At 43.8% G+C, this 16,491-nt stretch overlaps 1 protein-coding gene across 1 annotated transcript; it reads right to left on the bottom strand.

Moving 5' to 3' along the window:
• Positions 1–325: 325 nt before the first annotated feature.
• Positions 326–15,257, bottom strand: PPP1CC (protein phosphatase 1 catalytic subunit gamma). The gene is made up of 7 exons (XM_063173003.1): positions 15,023–15,257; positions 6,166–6,297; positions 4,928–5,158; positions 3,708–3,812; positions 2,543–2,766; positions 2,008–2,142; positions 326–1,573 (listed from the first exon to the last, which is right to left on the bottom strand). The coding sequence occupies exons 1-7, from the start codon at positions 15,075–15,077 to the stop codon at positions 1,484–1,486; spliced, it is 972 nt and encodes a 323-aa protein (XP_063029073.1). The 5' UTR covers positions 15,078–15,257; the 3' UTR covers positions 326–1,483.
• Positions 15,258–16,491: the final 1,234 nt, after the last annotated feature.

Here is a 16,491-nt window from a genome sequence, read left to right as displayed (position 1 = left end):
CTCATGTTCCCCCCATTCCATCAGAAATTTAGTTCTCTAATCAAACACCAGAGGAAATGGGTCTGGTCTCAGCTCCAACCCTCTCAGAGCAGCACTTGCACTCAAGGCCAAGCCCTCAGTGCACAGACAATGATCAGGAGCCGAGCTGAGCTTGTCCTCCCACGCCCAGCCCCGAGCAGGGCTGGGGCAAACACCAGCTCAGGACCAGCGGCCCCACCCTCGGCTGGGAGGGGCCTCTGCCTGAGGCTCCAGATTCAGAATTAAACCCAACACTGCTGTTCAAAATCACCTTTTGCAGCTCAGACAAATCCAAACCAAGAATCCGTGGGTTTCCAGAACAATTTATTTCTCTACGTCAGGCCCTTGGAGAGCAGCAGTGTATATGTTGTGATAAACCGACACTGAGAAGATTTAACAATTTCTTCATTTAATAAGTGATTTTCACTACATGATATTGTACACTGTCATCTGTTCAAAAAAGATCAACAGTTTTTAAAAAACAAGATCCTGTGAGAGATTTATATAAACCAGTGATCAAGATCAACACCTCTGGTTGGCTTATCAAGCGAGTTTCTCGGTTTCTTTGTAGAACAAAGTCTTTATGCTGAAATGCACAAACCCCTTCCAGCAGATCCAGAGCCATTTCCATCATCCCAGAGCCATTTGTGTCACTGCCCTGGGACTGCTGTCTCAGCCCTGGGATCTGCTCGACTGAACACACGGAAACTGTACAAAAACGTGTTCACTTTGAGCATGGACAAGCCTTTCTGGCTGCTATTTCCAGCCAGCACTTCCTTTTCTCTGAGAGGAAGGCGTGGATGGGAAGCCCGGCCAACTCGGCAGGGGGGTTGTGTACAAACGGGTTTCTAAGCGAACTTTGGCTTCAGGAAGGAGACACAAACACTTAAAAGAATGGCTTTGTCATTGGAAGTGTACGGAGAGGGACGTGTGTCTGAATTAAATATACATCCTACCAGTGGTGCTGGCAAGGTTGAAGGTTATTCCTAATGTCGACAGCAATAAAACTAACGTGTACATGACAAGACATTAAAAGAAAAGCAATCCCTTTAAAACAAAATTGAACATAAAAAAAAAGTTCACAGTGGTTTGTATAAACAGTATGTAACTGCTGACAGGAACAATCTCTACTCTCACAGCACACGAGTGCCCTCTTCAGACCCTAAAGAACAAGATTTACACTATTCATGGTACGGCCCCGCCAGCCCCGCGTTACCTGGCTGGTGGGGAGATGCTGTGGAGTGTGCAGCTGGAACAACGACACAGGGGGACTCTCAAACTCTTTTTCCTGGGAGGGAGCAAAGTCTTTCATTCGCTGTTACAACCAGCAAATGCCATTCATCAAATGGAAAGGAAACCACAAACACATTATCTATTTTGAGCAAGCTGAACAGCACACATGGTAAGTTTAAAAATGGAGGTTATAGACTATGATACAAGTCCCAACAAGGCAGTGCCAAAGTGACTATTTCTTGGCTTGTTTTGTGATCATACCCCTGGGAGGTGTTACAGGTCTGCTGGAATTGGGCTTCTTCTTCTCTGCAGGTTTCAAGATCTGAAAAGACAGAGGGGTCATTCAGCAAAAAGTTTTAGCTGTCTTCCAGTCCAACAGTAATTCACTGGTAGAGGCACTACATGGCTCTGGACAAGTCTCAATATGCCAGGAAATCAAAGTGTTTCCTGCTCTGAGCTAGGCCAGGCCTTGGCATCAGCTGCTCCAGAGCCCACAGCAGTGGCAGCAGCTGACAGCCAACTGCTTTGCCTGAGTGATTGAATTCCAGGATAAAACAGTTCCCCTACTCACACCAGCACAGGGTTATCACCTTTGGGAAGATGTGAGTGCAAACACTGCCCTGCCTACATGTAACAGCTGTAAAGATCTACTTGAAACAAGTCTTACTGCTATTTAACAGTAAAATGTTGATACAACATAGCACCAATGTAATGTGTAATCTCACTAAAGAGAAGGGAATATCTCAGATACTGTACCTGGAAAGAGCACATTAATGTTTCATCCACGCTCATCATGGCACCCGCATTATCAAATTCTCCACAGTAATTTGGGGCAGAAAACAGAGTTACCAACTGTCTTTTTGCAAAAAACTCATATCCATCTTCAACCACCTTTAGAGACAAAAGCAGAGGTGTTATTCTGGGCAGCTTCCTCGTGACAAGTTGCAAAACAACTTTTCCAGAGGCAGCAGCCGAAAACCTGGCTATGTTTAATGAGCATGAGTTTCAAACTTTACATTAAAACAGGAGCATCACAAGAATCAGCTCAGCAACAGAGTCCATGAACATTGAGAAAACCCTTGTTCAAGGGAATCAGAGTTTATATGAAAATGTTAATTATAAGGGCTGTTAAACACTGGAACACATTCAGAGAACCTCACATGTATATTTACAACTTGGCTGGACAAGACCCTCAGCACCCTGGGCTGACACAGGCCTGGCCTGGACCAGGTGAACCTCAGGTCCCCCAAACCTAAATTATTCTATGCTTTAATGTACAAAATGAAAATACCTGATGAGCTCTACATATGAGATCCAAATCATGTTTATGGAGAAACTTAGCAACCACTTCAGCACCAAAAGTGAAGGACACTCCTCTGTCATTTTCACCCCAGCCCAAGACATCCTTGTCAGGGTCAGACCACAGGAGGTCACACAGGAGGCCCTGGTCCGGTACATCCGTGGGGCGCATGATTCGTCTGATCTGCTCCATTGACTGCAGGTCTGGTGACAAACCTGTTCACAGGGAAGACACAGGCAGGCCCCAGCTTAGTCCAGCTTTGCTCTGCAGCACTGACATTCATCCAGGACAAAAATAACTTGGATTCAAAGTGATTCACCACTGCCATTTTACGTAGCTCAGTGGCGACATTCACTGACGTTTTTTAAATCCAGCATTTTGGTACAGAAGTCACTTTGTAGGAGATTTACTGGAAGCAAGATAAAGCAAGGCCATTTCCACATTTTACAGGATTACAATAATCTCACTAATATTTTGCAAGTGTCTGATAGAAGAGCTGTTCAATAAAAGAGGCATGAACACCAGGAATCACAGGGAATGCTCACTGTGATGATCAGTGAGATGAAATAAAGTATCAAACCAATCTCATATAATTTTTCACTGATGTGAGTCCCTGGGCAACTGTAATGAGTTGCAAGTGATAAAACATTTAAGGTGCAATTTGTATTTTATGACCAGAAAAAGCTGCATCATGTGGCATACATCAACTTCTACAAATTAAACCCAAATTAAAGCCCATACAGGGCTTGGAGCAACCTGACCAATGACAGGAGTCCCTGCTCATGGTGGGGGAATTCTACTGATTGATCCCCAAGAGTGCCTTCCAACCCAACCCAAACTACTCTGGTTCTGTGAAAACAGATGTTTTTGGGACAGACATCAAACTCCTGGTCATCTATGTCTCAAAAACCCCTACAAGGACTCTACTCCAAAGGAGAGGCTGTTAAAGGTGCCTTTGGTGGAAAAGGAAGAGCAGATCGTGTCTGAACCGGCTCCATGATTCACAAAACTGACACTCACTGAGCCCAACCCTTCCTCATACATGAGCCAAGGCAGAGAAAAATCCCTGAGTTTGAAGCTTCAGCAATGTAAACATGAAACTGCCATGACTGAGATTTCCAGTTCCTCAAACATCACCTAAGGAACTGCTACTCACCCCCGTGACAGCAGAATATTTTCTCATCCACAATAGCTGCAATTGGTAAACAGTTAAAACAGTCTGTGAAGGTTTTCCACAGCTTAATATTGTATCTTCTCTTACCTAGAAGAGATTGGGGAGAAAATGCCAGTCAATGTGCTTTTCTAATACTAACACAACCAACCCAACTTAGACAACTTGCTCGAACTTTACTGAGACTTGCAAAAAGGCAGCATTAGAGCCTATACATAATTGATATTTCTGACTTATTTAATTGTTCAAATGGCAAAGGTCTCTCAGTGTGGCACAGCTTCAAGGACACCACAAGTCTGTTCAACAGTTGGCAATCAAGCTCTCCAGTCCCAGCTCTGTTTTGGCAAATTATCCCTTGGAGAATTTGATCTGTTGCAGAAAATTCTGCCATTTGCCATTTCTTTCAGGGGAAGACAGCAATTCTTGAAAAGCAGGTTTTTTTTTAAATTCTGCTTTACCACATAAACTCACTTTCGGCAAATAAACAGGACTGAAAAACAAAACAGGACTGAAAAACAAAACTGCCACAGTTTTATGAATTTCAAAGGGACTCTCCCAGATATGAACCCTGAACATATTTGTGATATATGACTAAGCCTGTGATTAATCTCTGAGGAGACAACTCTGAAATACCACACATCTTTGTTTCCTCACAGGAGGAGAACAAGACATGGAGTGCACATCTTGTCATCATCTGCAAGCCAAGTGTGTCCTTCCACACAAGTTCCAACATGCTTCAGTGCACAATTAATTTAATATCAGCTCTACATTATCTGGATTAAATCACATCCTTTGAAACGGGAACATTGGCTCCTACTTCACAGCAAAATTACTTGTTGTGTTTGGGTAAGGTCTGCATACATCACACAATCTGTACATATCATCATCAGATGAATGAAACAGAGGTGAACTTCTGTAATGCACATCAAATTAAATTCCCCCATCTCTCATTAGATGTCCCTATGAGTTTTACCAGTGAGAATTGTCAGTTAACACAGCAGCCAACAAATAAAATCTCCCACTTGGCTGCTGCTTTGTAGTGTGAGGCTCAGACTCCAGGAGGGCCAGGGGAAGGACAGACTCCCCTCTCTAAAACAGGCCAAGGACCCCTCTGAAGAGCACAGAGGGCATTTCAAGTTAGGAAGGAGCCATCTGCCACTGCCACCCTGCTGTCCCCACTGGAGGCACACATGCCTGGTACTTACATTCATCATAAAACCCATAAATTCTATTGATGCTGGCACATTCGTGGTTCCCTCGGAGGAGGAAAAAATTCTCTGGGTATTTAATTTTGTAGGCCAATAGAAGACAAATTGTTTCTAAAGATTGCTTTCCTCTGTCAACATAATCACCAAGGAACAGGTAGTTGCTCTCTGGTGGAAAACCCCCATACTCAAAGAGTCGGAGCAAGTCATAGTATTGTCCATGGATGTCACCTGCAAGGACATTCAGACATGACACTTAAGTGACCCTTCACTACATTCTTTGATTGAGAGAAAGAACAAATCAAAGATGCTTCACAAAGAAAAAAGCTTGCAGTTAGATACCACCCATAACACATTTAAAATGGCAGTTAATGTAGATAAAATTATCACATTTTGACATCTATGCAATGGTAGTTACACAAAAATATTTGTGTGTATAAAACAAAATCAAGATTCCAAGAAACCAAGTGTGTTTTCTGGAAACACCCAGTAATTCCAATTCTAGCAGGGAAACTGCATCAAAAATGAAACTGGTATTTCTGCCTTTGCTTTAAATCATGGCCTTGTTTCTGACAAGCAGAACACTAAATCATGGTTTTAGACTACCAATATTATAAATATGGAATGAGCTGCTTCAAATAGAAGTAAATCCTCTGTTTTAGAGTTGGATGAAAAACTATTTGCTAGAAGCTTTCAAAATTGCATTTATTGAGGTTTTTAAGTTGACATTCTTCAATCTTTTAGCATAAGCAGACATGTACATGTGTGCAAAATGAGCACTGCTGTATGCAATACGGTGAGACCAAACTAGAGAGTAATTCCAAGAAACAGCACAAAAATCTAAGTTTACAACAGGATTTTAAAATATTGTCAGGCCACTGCTCAGCTTTGCATGGCAGCACATTAAATACTGGGGTTCCTCATTGTTTCCCCTTGTTCAGTCACAATTGGGCCAAACATCATTTATTTGATAACTTCTTTCAAAAACTTTATATGAATGTCTTCCCCAGCCTGGTGAAACTGGACCAGTTGCTTTTTGGGTTTATTTTGGTCCCAAATACAATTCCCACACATTACCCCCTCTCCACTCCTCTGCCCTACATATCCAACAGGGTTTTATTTTGCATTTTGCTACAATTATTTATTAGTTTCACTGTTAGTAATTGAAAGTAGCATCTGGCACTTGTTCTCTGCTTACACACCTCCCCCAAGATCAAACCCAAACTCACAGTACTCACCACAGATTTTCAGTGGAGCTTCAAGTTCTAGTAGAATAGGCTGACTCAGGAAGATTTCTCTGGATTTCAAGCACAATCCTCTAATTTCATTCTCTTGCAGTTGGACGTTTTTGCCTGGTTTTGATCCTCGCACTGTTGAGAGTCAGAAGTCAGTTATTAAAACCAGCAACATCCCTGGTGTTATTTTAAGAGCCTGACTAAATGCCAGAGCTCACTGAATGAGAAGGTACCAGGGCAGGATTGGCGTGCTGGGGTGAAATGGCAGTGCCAGGAAAGGGGAGTGTGTTCTGTTCCAGTCATATGTTACTTTCATTGAACAGAATTCATGGCTCAACACTTCCCCCGTTAAAAATGTCACATTTTAAATAGCATCAGTTTCATTCCATTTAGTTATAAACCCCATCCTGGACAATGTGACTATTTCCATGTTATTTTTTAGTGAAGCAGTTTTGTGCTTGTTCTCTGGAAGCTGTCTGAACTTGAGCAAAGGGTGTCTGCCACTCAGGTACCAACAAATGTGCAAGTTCCCCTAAATCAGCAAATCACCTCAGCCAACCTACACAAGACCACAGCACCAATAAATCCTGCACTGCCCCGTTCTACACTGCAGCTGGAAAACAGGGAAGAAAAATACACACATGACTGGAAGGTAAGGAGTGTCAGTAAGGAAATAGCTTTGGATCATGATGACAAAGCAGCTGCCATCATCACTGCCTGTGAGCAGGGTAAAGGACAAGCCAGTAGGAGACCAATCTCCCAGCCCCAAAGCATTTCCCCCTCCCAACTCCCATCCTTCCATCACTGCTGCAATCTCCCCCACTGCAACAATTCAGGACAATTTATTCATTTAACATCCATTACAGCTTTCCTTACTGCTCTGGACAAGAACATCAGCCCGACCTGAACAAGTTCCACACTCCTGCTTCTGTTGCCCAGCAATACAAAGGGCATTTCTACAGCAGCAGCATTGTAACTACAGCCCAAATTGCACAAAACAGCATTTATCAGGGTTAAGACTGGATTTTAAAAAATTATGAATATGCCATTACTAGTGAAGCCTATATTTTTATTTGTTGTCAAAACCAGTGACAACATATAATAGTGATAAGGCTGAAGAAAAAAAAAGGAGTAAGAGCAGCAGTCATCTACAATGTAACCCACTGGTTCAGCCACAGCAAAGCCAAACCAGAGTCTCAGATAGCTGGAAATGCTCTGCCAACACCTCCAGAAACAAAATCCCCCCACTGCTAAGGCTGCCAGGTTAGGTGATTACTGTGAGCAGCTCTACGGCACTGAGACTGAAGAATCGATGCCCTTATCCAAAAAGGTTTAGTCTTTAACTGCAAAAAAAAAAAAGGCAACAAGCCTGAATCCTTTCAAACACAAGAACCCATGCAGTACTATCTTCCTGAAGCCCTGAATAACTTAGTAGCTAGCTACCACTTCAGTCTCATTCCTGTGCTACTGTTTCACCTCCGAGTGAGAAATCCGAAAGCTCCAGATGACTCAAATCTCTGCCATGGCTGCGCTGCACGGAGCCAAGTGAGAACTGCAGTGGGGAAGGCTGGGGGTGCTCCAGGCAACTTTTAGGAACAGCAAGAACAAAAAACAGTTGTGTTCCAATTTCTCACTAGCACAGAAGCTCCTGACTTCTCCACAAGCCTCTGATCAAGCACAGAAAACACTGCTCAGCCAGAGTGCACCTTATCTAACCATGAATAAAACAATGCAATCCGTGACACTGGCTGCGAGCTCTGCCAGCCCTCGCGGTGCTGCTGCCACTGCCATCCTTCCCCGAGTGCCAGACCCTGCCAGGGTGGCACTGCCTGCCCTGCACAACCACTGGCAGTGCCCAGACCCCAGCAGCTTTCCCCAAACATCTCCAAAATGAAACTCCAGCTCAGATTACAACATAAGCTCATTACTGTAGGTCCAAAGCCAGGCCTTTAGCAGAGCTCTCTGGGATGCTGTCCCTGCTCCTCTGATCCTCACTGCCCACGTGCCATCACTCACCACTGACAGCACATGCCAGCACTGGAATTACCACAGCACTTCATGGCTCTCATTAACATCTCCCAAGTAACGAAGCATGTAAATGGAAGTTAAATCTTTGTCACAGCAGTTTATCACGAATGAGGCGTTTCAGCCATGCAGTAATTTTTTCATCCATACAGTAATTTTCCTAAGACTCCTGAGCAACAAGCAAGTCACTCAAAATGCCAAATATCCAATAAACAACAGAAGCAATAAACAACAGAAATTTTTAGAATGAAGTGATAAACTGGCAGAATTGTAAATATAAAACCAATGGTCTCTTAATCGTAGATTTTACAATTCCCCCCCCCTTTTTTTTAATAATACAAAGATATTTGTATGTAGTTTCCCGTGAAGCTAAAAATTTAATTTGCCATGATTTGGTCTTCTTAGAAATTGCTAAAACAAATCCTGTACTTCACATCCATAAATTAAAAAGTACAAAATATTATAAAGACTATGCACTGCACTGAGTCACTAAAGCTCATGAATAAAGCATGTGCACTCATTTTTGCTCAGGATTTAATGAAGATCTGAGCACTGGTTCAGACACAGGTTTTCTAGGTTTTTCCAATACATTTTTATTGAACTGGTATAATCCTCACACAGTTTTAGTCACCTGCCTGCAGCAAACCTGGACAAAGTGAAATGATGCTTTGCTGCACTTCCCAAACTCCCTAGGACAGATGCCATGGATGAAAGAACCAGAAAATTTGGTTCAGCTCTGCCTGCCAGTGACATTTTCACTGCTTTGTCACACCTGCACAGAGGAGACAAGTGTGTTAAATTTCTTAATGACATTAACCTGTATGTCCTGAAAAGCTGGGAAAACAAAAGTGGGTTTGGCTTCAGGAGAATGAAAAATGCAGAAGTGCATCTTGGTTTGAGGAATCCATATTTTTAGTGCAAGGATTTTCTCAGACACAATGAAAGAGCTGGCACAGAAATGCAGGATATTCAGTCTTAATGACTTTTTAAAAGGTTTCTCTGGGTCTTCAAGTCACTTAGTCCTTCTAAGAAAGACAAAAATAGAACACTATGAAAAATATGTTGTGTTTACAGTTTGTTTCTCTGGTTTAGACCAAAACAAGGCAGCTTGTGGAGATCAGACACTGTAATGCTAATTGACAGCTTGGCCATGAAGTCAAAAGAGCAGCTCAATAGTACTGTACAGGCACATTTGCCCTTTCAATGCATAAAAAATAACCTCTCAGAAATGACATCCTGCAACTGACAGGGAACAAGCTGAAGATTAATCATTTGGGGGAAAAATTCAGCCCATTTCAAGTGGTATTTTATTTGTGCCTGAGCACACTGCTGCAGCATTTCCAGACAGCAGAACATTGCCACCCTCTTTAGGCAGGGATGCTCCTGTTCTTAGAAATGATTTCTCTAGAGCCTGAATTTCAGTGTCCCATCTGGGCAGTCCTCTAACAGCTCAAATCTTTCTTACTGTACTAATATGAGAAGTTGTGAAGAAATAAGCTCTCCTCTAGATGGAAATGACTACAGAAGGAAATCCTTCCCCGCAGCCTGGATGATCTTTGCAGAGGAACTGCTCCGAACACAGGGCCCACTATTAAAACCATCCCTGACTTCCAAGACAGGGAGAAACTGATGGAAACAAGGAGATACCAACTCTAAAATGAGTGTACTATAAACAGAGCAGTGTGACAGGTGCCCAGCAGAGGGGGAAAGGAAGGAAGAGGAAGAAAAGCAAGAACTTGAGGCACTCAGTCATTCTGGAGCAAGCAAACAGCAAGCACAAAGTGTAGCTGCAGCTGCCAGGAGTCAGAACACTGCCTGACATTGAGAATTTATTCTGCATTTCCCTGGGAGGGATAAATGGGTCAGGAGCTGGGGGATCCAGAATGCACAACAGCCTGAGACCATATGCATGCAGAGTACAACAGACTCCCACAGCCCAACCCACCCCAGCATTTTCCAATCCCTGCTTTGGTGCCACACAGTCCTTTACGTCAGTCAAGGTTAATATGAAAGGGACAGATACTTAGAGAAGCAGTCAAAAATAGCAGGAAGTTCAAAAATGCCAGAAATTGCAGTGCTCCAAACATCTCATTTCCATTCAGTATTACATTACAAGAAGCAGCTGAGATACTGTCAACTGAAGTGTGAGAATCAAGTTCTCCTACAGAAAATGTTTTAAGAAAAATAATCTATCTACAGGTCAGTTCATTTTCCTGCCTTATTAAACAAGTCTCTCAGTTTCACCATATTTTACATTAGGATGTCTGCAATCATAGTGACATTTCCAAAAATACTGCAGGTTGGTTTTAATCTAGTTTTTAGCAGTTCCCAATGACAGTTTCACAGTCAGTTTTGCACCACAGGCACAAAGGGAATAAATAACTTGAAAGTGGCTGATGTAAAAAAGGTTTTACTTCACTGCAGGCACTACCAGCTTTGATCAGATCTCTTCAAATTCCAAACTGAAATGGAAAAGCATCTCCTCAGTGCACAAGGCTCTGAAAAGTTCTCATCTGCTTTCTAGTATGCCAAAAGTTCACAGCAGTGTTATCAAATGAAGATTCTGAATGAGCACAGGTTTTTCATCTTGTAACATTTCCACACTGCAGACAGGTGAGGAGCAACAGGCACTCACACTGCTCACAAACACAGGGGACAAATTCCTCCACTTCTGACTGGGAACGGGCACAGAATTCCACACACTTATCTGAATCCATGGCTTTGGTAAGAATCTAATGCTGGTCTTTGGAATGAAGAGTTTCTGTTTTCTACTCTCAGAAACTGCTGCACCACAGCAGGAAAGAATTAACATCAAGGGAGAATTATATGGTTTGAGGCCAGAAAGTGTTGCTGGTCCATGAGAAACTTCATCACAGCATCCCAACTCACCCATGAGTAAATGTGACATTTCAGATTAACATCTCTGAGAATCACTCTTACCCCAGTATATGAAGCTAAAGGTCAAGCAACCCTGCAGACCCAATTCATGCTGTACTTAGCAGAAAGGTGGAAAAAAAATTATAAGACTGTATTTGTGAGAAAAAATCTTCTCTGTGGTGAGCAAAATCTTATCTGTGCTCTTTAGCTCAACTATTTTTAATAAGTAGATGATAATCTTTCCCCATTTAAAGTAAATTAAGAGAGAATATCTTCTTGACATCTCTACAACAGGCTTTACTGGGAATAGAAATCTGTGGGTGTATAAACAGAAATGTTTAAGGATTCAGGAGTCTTTTTGCAGATTTTAGTGCACTAGCCAGGATTTCAGTTTTCAGAATGGCTACCACCACTGTAGCCTCGTGTGGCTCCATCCAAAGTAGCCTCCATTCATGATTCAATCCTCCCTAAAGTGCCTGCAGAGGAGAGATCTGCACAAACACGTTTCAGCTGGGGTCACTTAGCTATGCTGAAATTGTTGTTTTAGCCTTTATTTATTGTTACCATGGTAAGACTCATGCACTTCAATGCTGTTTTCTAACGAGGTGCCTGAGCTCCAAACAGACCCCACTGATCTGCAGGAGGTGAAGGAAATGGAAAAGGGGCTCAGTTCTAGGCAGCCCCTCTGACATCCACAGAAAGGAAGCCACGCTCACACTCAGGGAGCCTCAGGATTTGTCACTCATTCTTCACTGAGGCAAGCAGGAATTCTGCCATTTCCTGCAGCCTTTCCCACACCATACAGGTGCCACTGATTTTTTATCTCACCAGGAGTTTTTCAGCACCTTCTTGTCTGCTGGCATTTTTGACTCAGCACACACAGCTGCAGTTGCTGCTTTCAGCACCCCCTGCTAGAAGGGACAAAACTTGCTCTCATGTTTGACCCCTTTTATTCCTCAGGAAGGTGAATTAGTTCCATCAATGTTTGAGCCTTTATCCAATATCAAGGATACTCAAAAACATTTCAGTTCTCAGTGCAGGGTACTGTTACTCACTACACTTTGCAAGTCTCATTCTTGTGGATATTACTTTTACCAAAAGCCACAAAGTCAGACAAGCTGTACTCAGGAAACTGCTCCTAGCAGGACACAACCCCCATTAGTAAAAGAGGGAGAAAATACAAATTCAATTACAGCAAAAAAAAAAAGTATTTTCAATGTTTTCCCTGAAAGGCTTTCCAAGGTTGAGAACAATGCTACTGCAAAATGGGTTTTTGTGTCATTTCAATGCCAAATGGTTCTGTACTACAAACAACTGGAGCAAGGAAGACTCTTCAAATATTTACCTTAGAATGAGAAGGTGAGGTATGTATTCCCAGGCCTGTTAAAGAACAAGCTAATAATTTCACCTAAATAGCCTAATGTGGGTGGGAGAACATCACTATTTGGGGGAAAAGCAGGAATAATGGCAGCTGAGCAGAGGAGTCAGGATAGAAAGCAACTAAAATCCCTCACAAATACATTATTAATAGCCTGTATTAAGGACAAAAGCAAGAATAATTTATTATTCACCCTTCACTTTACCTCAACCATTAGATTCAATTCACTGCTTCTTCCAACAGGCCAATGCATGATAAAACAAATACCTGGCTGTACCTGCTCACTGATTTCCAGCATTTCATCAAGAATTTCCTTAGCACTGGGGTTTGGTACCTTTAGAAAGGGCTAAGCTCCTGCTCATACTCTTTAAATTTTAGTGGCAAAATCACCTAAAGTTAACTGCTATAAAAATGTGTAAGTATTTAAAGTTTCAAGACAGCTATAATGAAATACCAAATTGCTCTAAAATTACAGCTTGCACAAGGATTTGGGCAATTCAGTTTGTGAGCTGATTATTAAAGCAGATTTTGCAGTGTTTTCATGGCTGAGTATGATTTTCATCTGTGTGCAGCGTTGTCTGAAGGGGTATGGACACAGGCACACACACTTTGTGTAACTAACATCATGCACTTGTTCTACCACAACTGCACCGAAAAACAATAATTTGTTTGGCCTAAATCTAAAATGCAGTGTGTGCTGAAATGCAGCAATCTTTTAGGAAAAAAAAAAAGTATAAAAATGACTCTCACAAAGGTCAGTCATTACTCTCTGTCTGGCAAAGACATTTAGAGCAGACATTTAATAATCAACAAATAAAGCACTAGCATAGGTTACTAACACCAGTAATTGTTTTAAATATTGAAAGACAATCGTTGCCTCAAGGAATCCAAAACCCCAGCTGCAGTATTAATAAAGGGAAAAAAATTAATTTCAGTTCTGGCAGCTGATGCAACCTCAGGTAAGGGCTGTAATTGCATGAAGCACCTCTTAAAAGATGTCAGTAAACCTTCTGAAGCCTGATTTATGAACTCTTATCTGCTCCAACCATCTCATGCTGATATAAACTGAGCAAGAGCAGAGCACATTGACACAGTACATCTTACTAATTTTTGAAACTTTAAACAGAGAAATCACTTGCATTTCTTACTAGGAAAGGTCCAATCCATGCTTTTAAAAATTAAACTTTACACTTGGAAAATGTTGTGTTAGTTACACTAAGGGAAATCAGTAAGAAGTGTAACTAATGAGTGCAACTCAAGTGAGCATGTATTAATATGTCACCAAACATATGACATACGAGACCTGACATTTACAAGTCGTATTACTGGATTTTCAGGAAAATCCTGGTCTAACTTTATGAAGGGAAGTCTTTAAATAATTGAAACCAGAGCGGTTTAAATTGGTAACAGGCAAAACCCAAACCGGATCAGAGGAAAAAAACCCATTTACTTTTACTTATTCAATAATCCCATAATTCATCTACAGGATTTTTTAACTCCGATTTTCTAGAGGAGAACTTCTCTTCCTCTGCCTGACCTTTTGCTATCCAAGCATTACACAAGCAAAATCCTGTAAGAAGGAAAGTGTGTAAGAAAAGACATTTCTTCATCATTTCTCACTGCAACATCTCAACTGACTTTGTGCCAAATGGAAAAAAAGTTAAATCCCCGACCACGCTTTTCAAGAGTAAGTCCAGATGAGATGCCTGCCCTGACACACGTGAAGTGAGGCTGGATCAGGACAGCTTCCTTCTCTGAATAATTATGCTTTTCCTTGATGCCTGGAAGAGAATTTGTCACTGGCAACTTCTCAGTCTTTTGCCCTAAAGTCAGTCGATCCCAGTCCAGTGCTGATTTCTGCAAGCGAAGGGATGGTGCTGGAGACACCCCCTGCAACTTCCAGGTTTTCCTTTGATTTACAAAGTCCCAGGCAACTCTTTTCATCCCAAAGCACCAACAATAGCAGACAATAAGCCCTTTTTCAGACTGTCTGAAACACCAAACCCCAACCCTCTATTCACACCTAAAAACCCACCATATGTTACGAATTAAGAGCCAAAATCCTGTGGCAGCTTTAATGCAAGCAGCTAATCAAAGCTAAAGCCAGCATACACTGAAACCCAAGGCAGTCTCCTCCCGACTTGCTGAAAAGCTGCCTCAACACTCTTTAAACACGCTGGATCTTATTTCCAGAGCCCCGCGAATACCCAGCCATGCACTGATCCCATGTGTATGCATGAAAGGCAAAGAGAACACCCAAGGCTTTTTTGAAGCCCTTCCTACAAAATACTCCTAAATTAAGCATCCCTTCATTCGAACACAGGACTAGATTAAGCATCCCCTCAGAACTGCAGGGGAGGAGAAGGGGGCAGCCGGCTGCTCCCAGCACGGCACCGGGGGATCAAAAGACAGAAAACCCACACGGGCTGAGGGGAAAGTTGGGGCTGCGGGGCCGAGCCAGGCGGGGGGGAGGCGGCGGCGGCGACCCCGGGCAGACAAAGCGCCTCTCGCCCCTCCATTTTAGTGCCCCCTCAGGCCCCGCCGCCTCCCCCACACAACCGCGCCGTCCCCGACCCTCACCCTCCAGCAGCCGTTGGATGATGCTGTCGATGTTGAGCTTGTCTATATCCGCCATCGCCTCTCAGCGGCCGGGCGGAGCCCTCCCCGCCGCTCCGCTCGCGGCTTGGCCGGTCCGACTCCGCTCCTCGTTCTGTCTCGTTTTTGCCCTTTCCTGCTCCGCGCCTTCCCTCGCTCTCTCTGCCCCCCCCGCCCCCTCAGCACAGAGCCAGCACTGAACAAAATGGCCGCCGTCCCCTCAGCGGGCTCGCCTGGCGCACGGATACTACGAGCGCGAGGCGGCCCGTCGGAAACCCTTTATAGGCCGGGCGGGAAGCGCGGGAGGGGTGATGCGGCTCCGCTTGCGGGATCCTGCCGCTCCCGGGACGGGAAGTAGTGCGGCGGTGCCGCCTCCCGGTGTCGCGACAGTGGCAGAGCGGCGGAACCAGTGGTGGCCGTCACAGAATCCCAGAATCCATTAGGTTGGAAAAGACCTCTGAGATCGTTCAGTCCAGCCTATAACCGAACGTCACTATGTTACTTAGACCATGGCACCGAGTGCCACATTCAGTCGTTCATTGAGGGACAGGGACTCCAGCACGTCCCTGTGGAGTTCCAATGTCTGATCACCCTTTCTGTGGGGAAAGGTCTGTACTCTGTAGGGTTCCTGCAGAATGGGGTCTGCAGGAAGCTGGATAGGGCAACCTTGTCCCTCAGGTCATCCCCCCACTACGGTCATGGCCCCTCAGACCCATGTGTGAGGGAGGTGGTGGCTTCAGGTGGGATTTTGGGGACACTTCAGGGCTGGGAGAGCACAGCTCTCATGTCCTTCACCTCACACTGAGCCATCTCTGCCTCACGGGTTGAGGCAAAGCGTCCCGAGCAGCTCCTCCACTCCAGAGCACTTTCAGACACGTGGCTCTGCACCTGCAAATCCTTGAAGAGACAAACATACAGCACTTTCAAGTCCTTGCAGATGAAGGAATTAACCTCATCGTTCAAAAGCATCTTGCTGTTTGTTTCACACTTCTATTATTTTATTCTATATGTAGCTACAGCTTGGCTGCAAGCACTTAAATGAGGTTGTGCTCATAAACTGGGTGGTGTTTGTCCAGGGCTGTGCGAGCCTTTCTCGCCGTTCAGTCTGTACCTCGGGTTGAATATTGTTTAATTGCTTTATTTACTCCTGCTTTAATTTGCAGGGCTGGCTGTGTGGAGCTTTCCTCCTCCCCTCCCTTCCCTTCCCTGGCTGGATTGCTCCCACTATCCTGGCGGATTCCTCCTGCCAGCAGTTATACAATATTCACTGCAGCTCATTGCCTCGCCGGGGCCAGAGCAGAGTTCGGATTCGTGCGGGTGATAAAGCAAAGGACTTGCAGGCTCAGCACACCTCAGGTCTGAGGAAGGGAGGAAGGAGATAAGAGGATGCAGAGTCTACCTGAAACAGGTTCCAAGCCCTGCCAAGAGCAGCCTCAACGCTCCGCTTGCCCGAG

The sequence above is a fragment of the Melospiza melodia genome, chromosome 20 (genome assembly GCF_035770615.1).
Source record: "Melospiza melodia melodia isolate bMelMel2 chromosome 20, bMelMel2.pri, whole genome shotgun sequence".
Classification (NCBI taxonomy): Eukaryota; Metazoa; Chordata; class Aves; order Passeriformes; family Passerellidae; genus Melospiza; species Melospiza melodia.
This window is presented reverse-complemented; position numbering and strand designations above follow the sequence as displayed.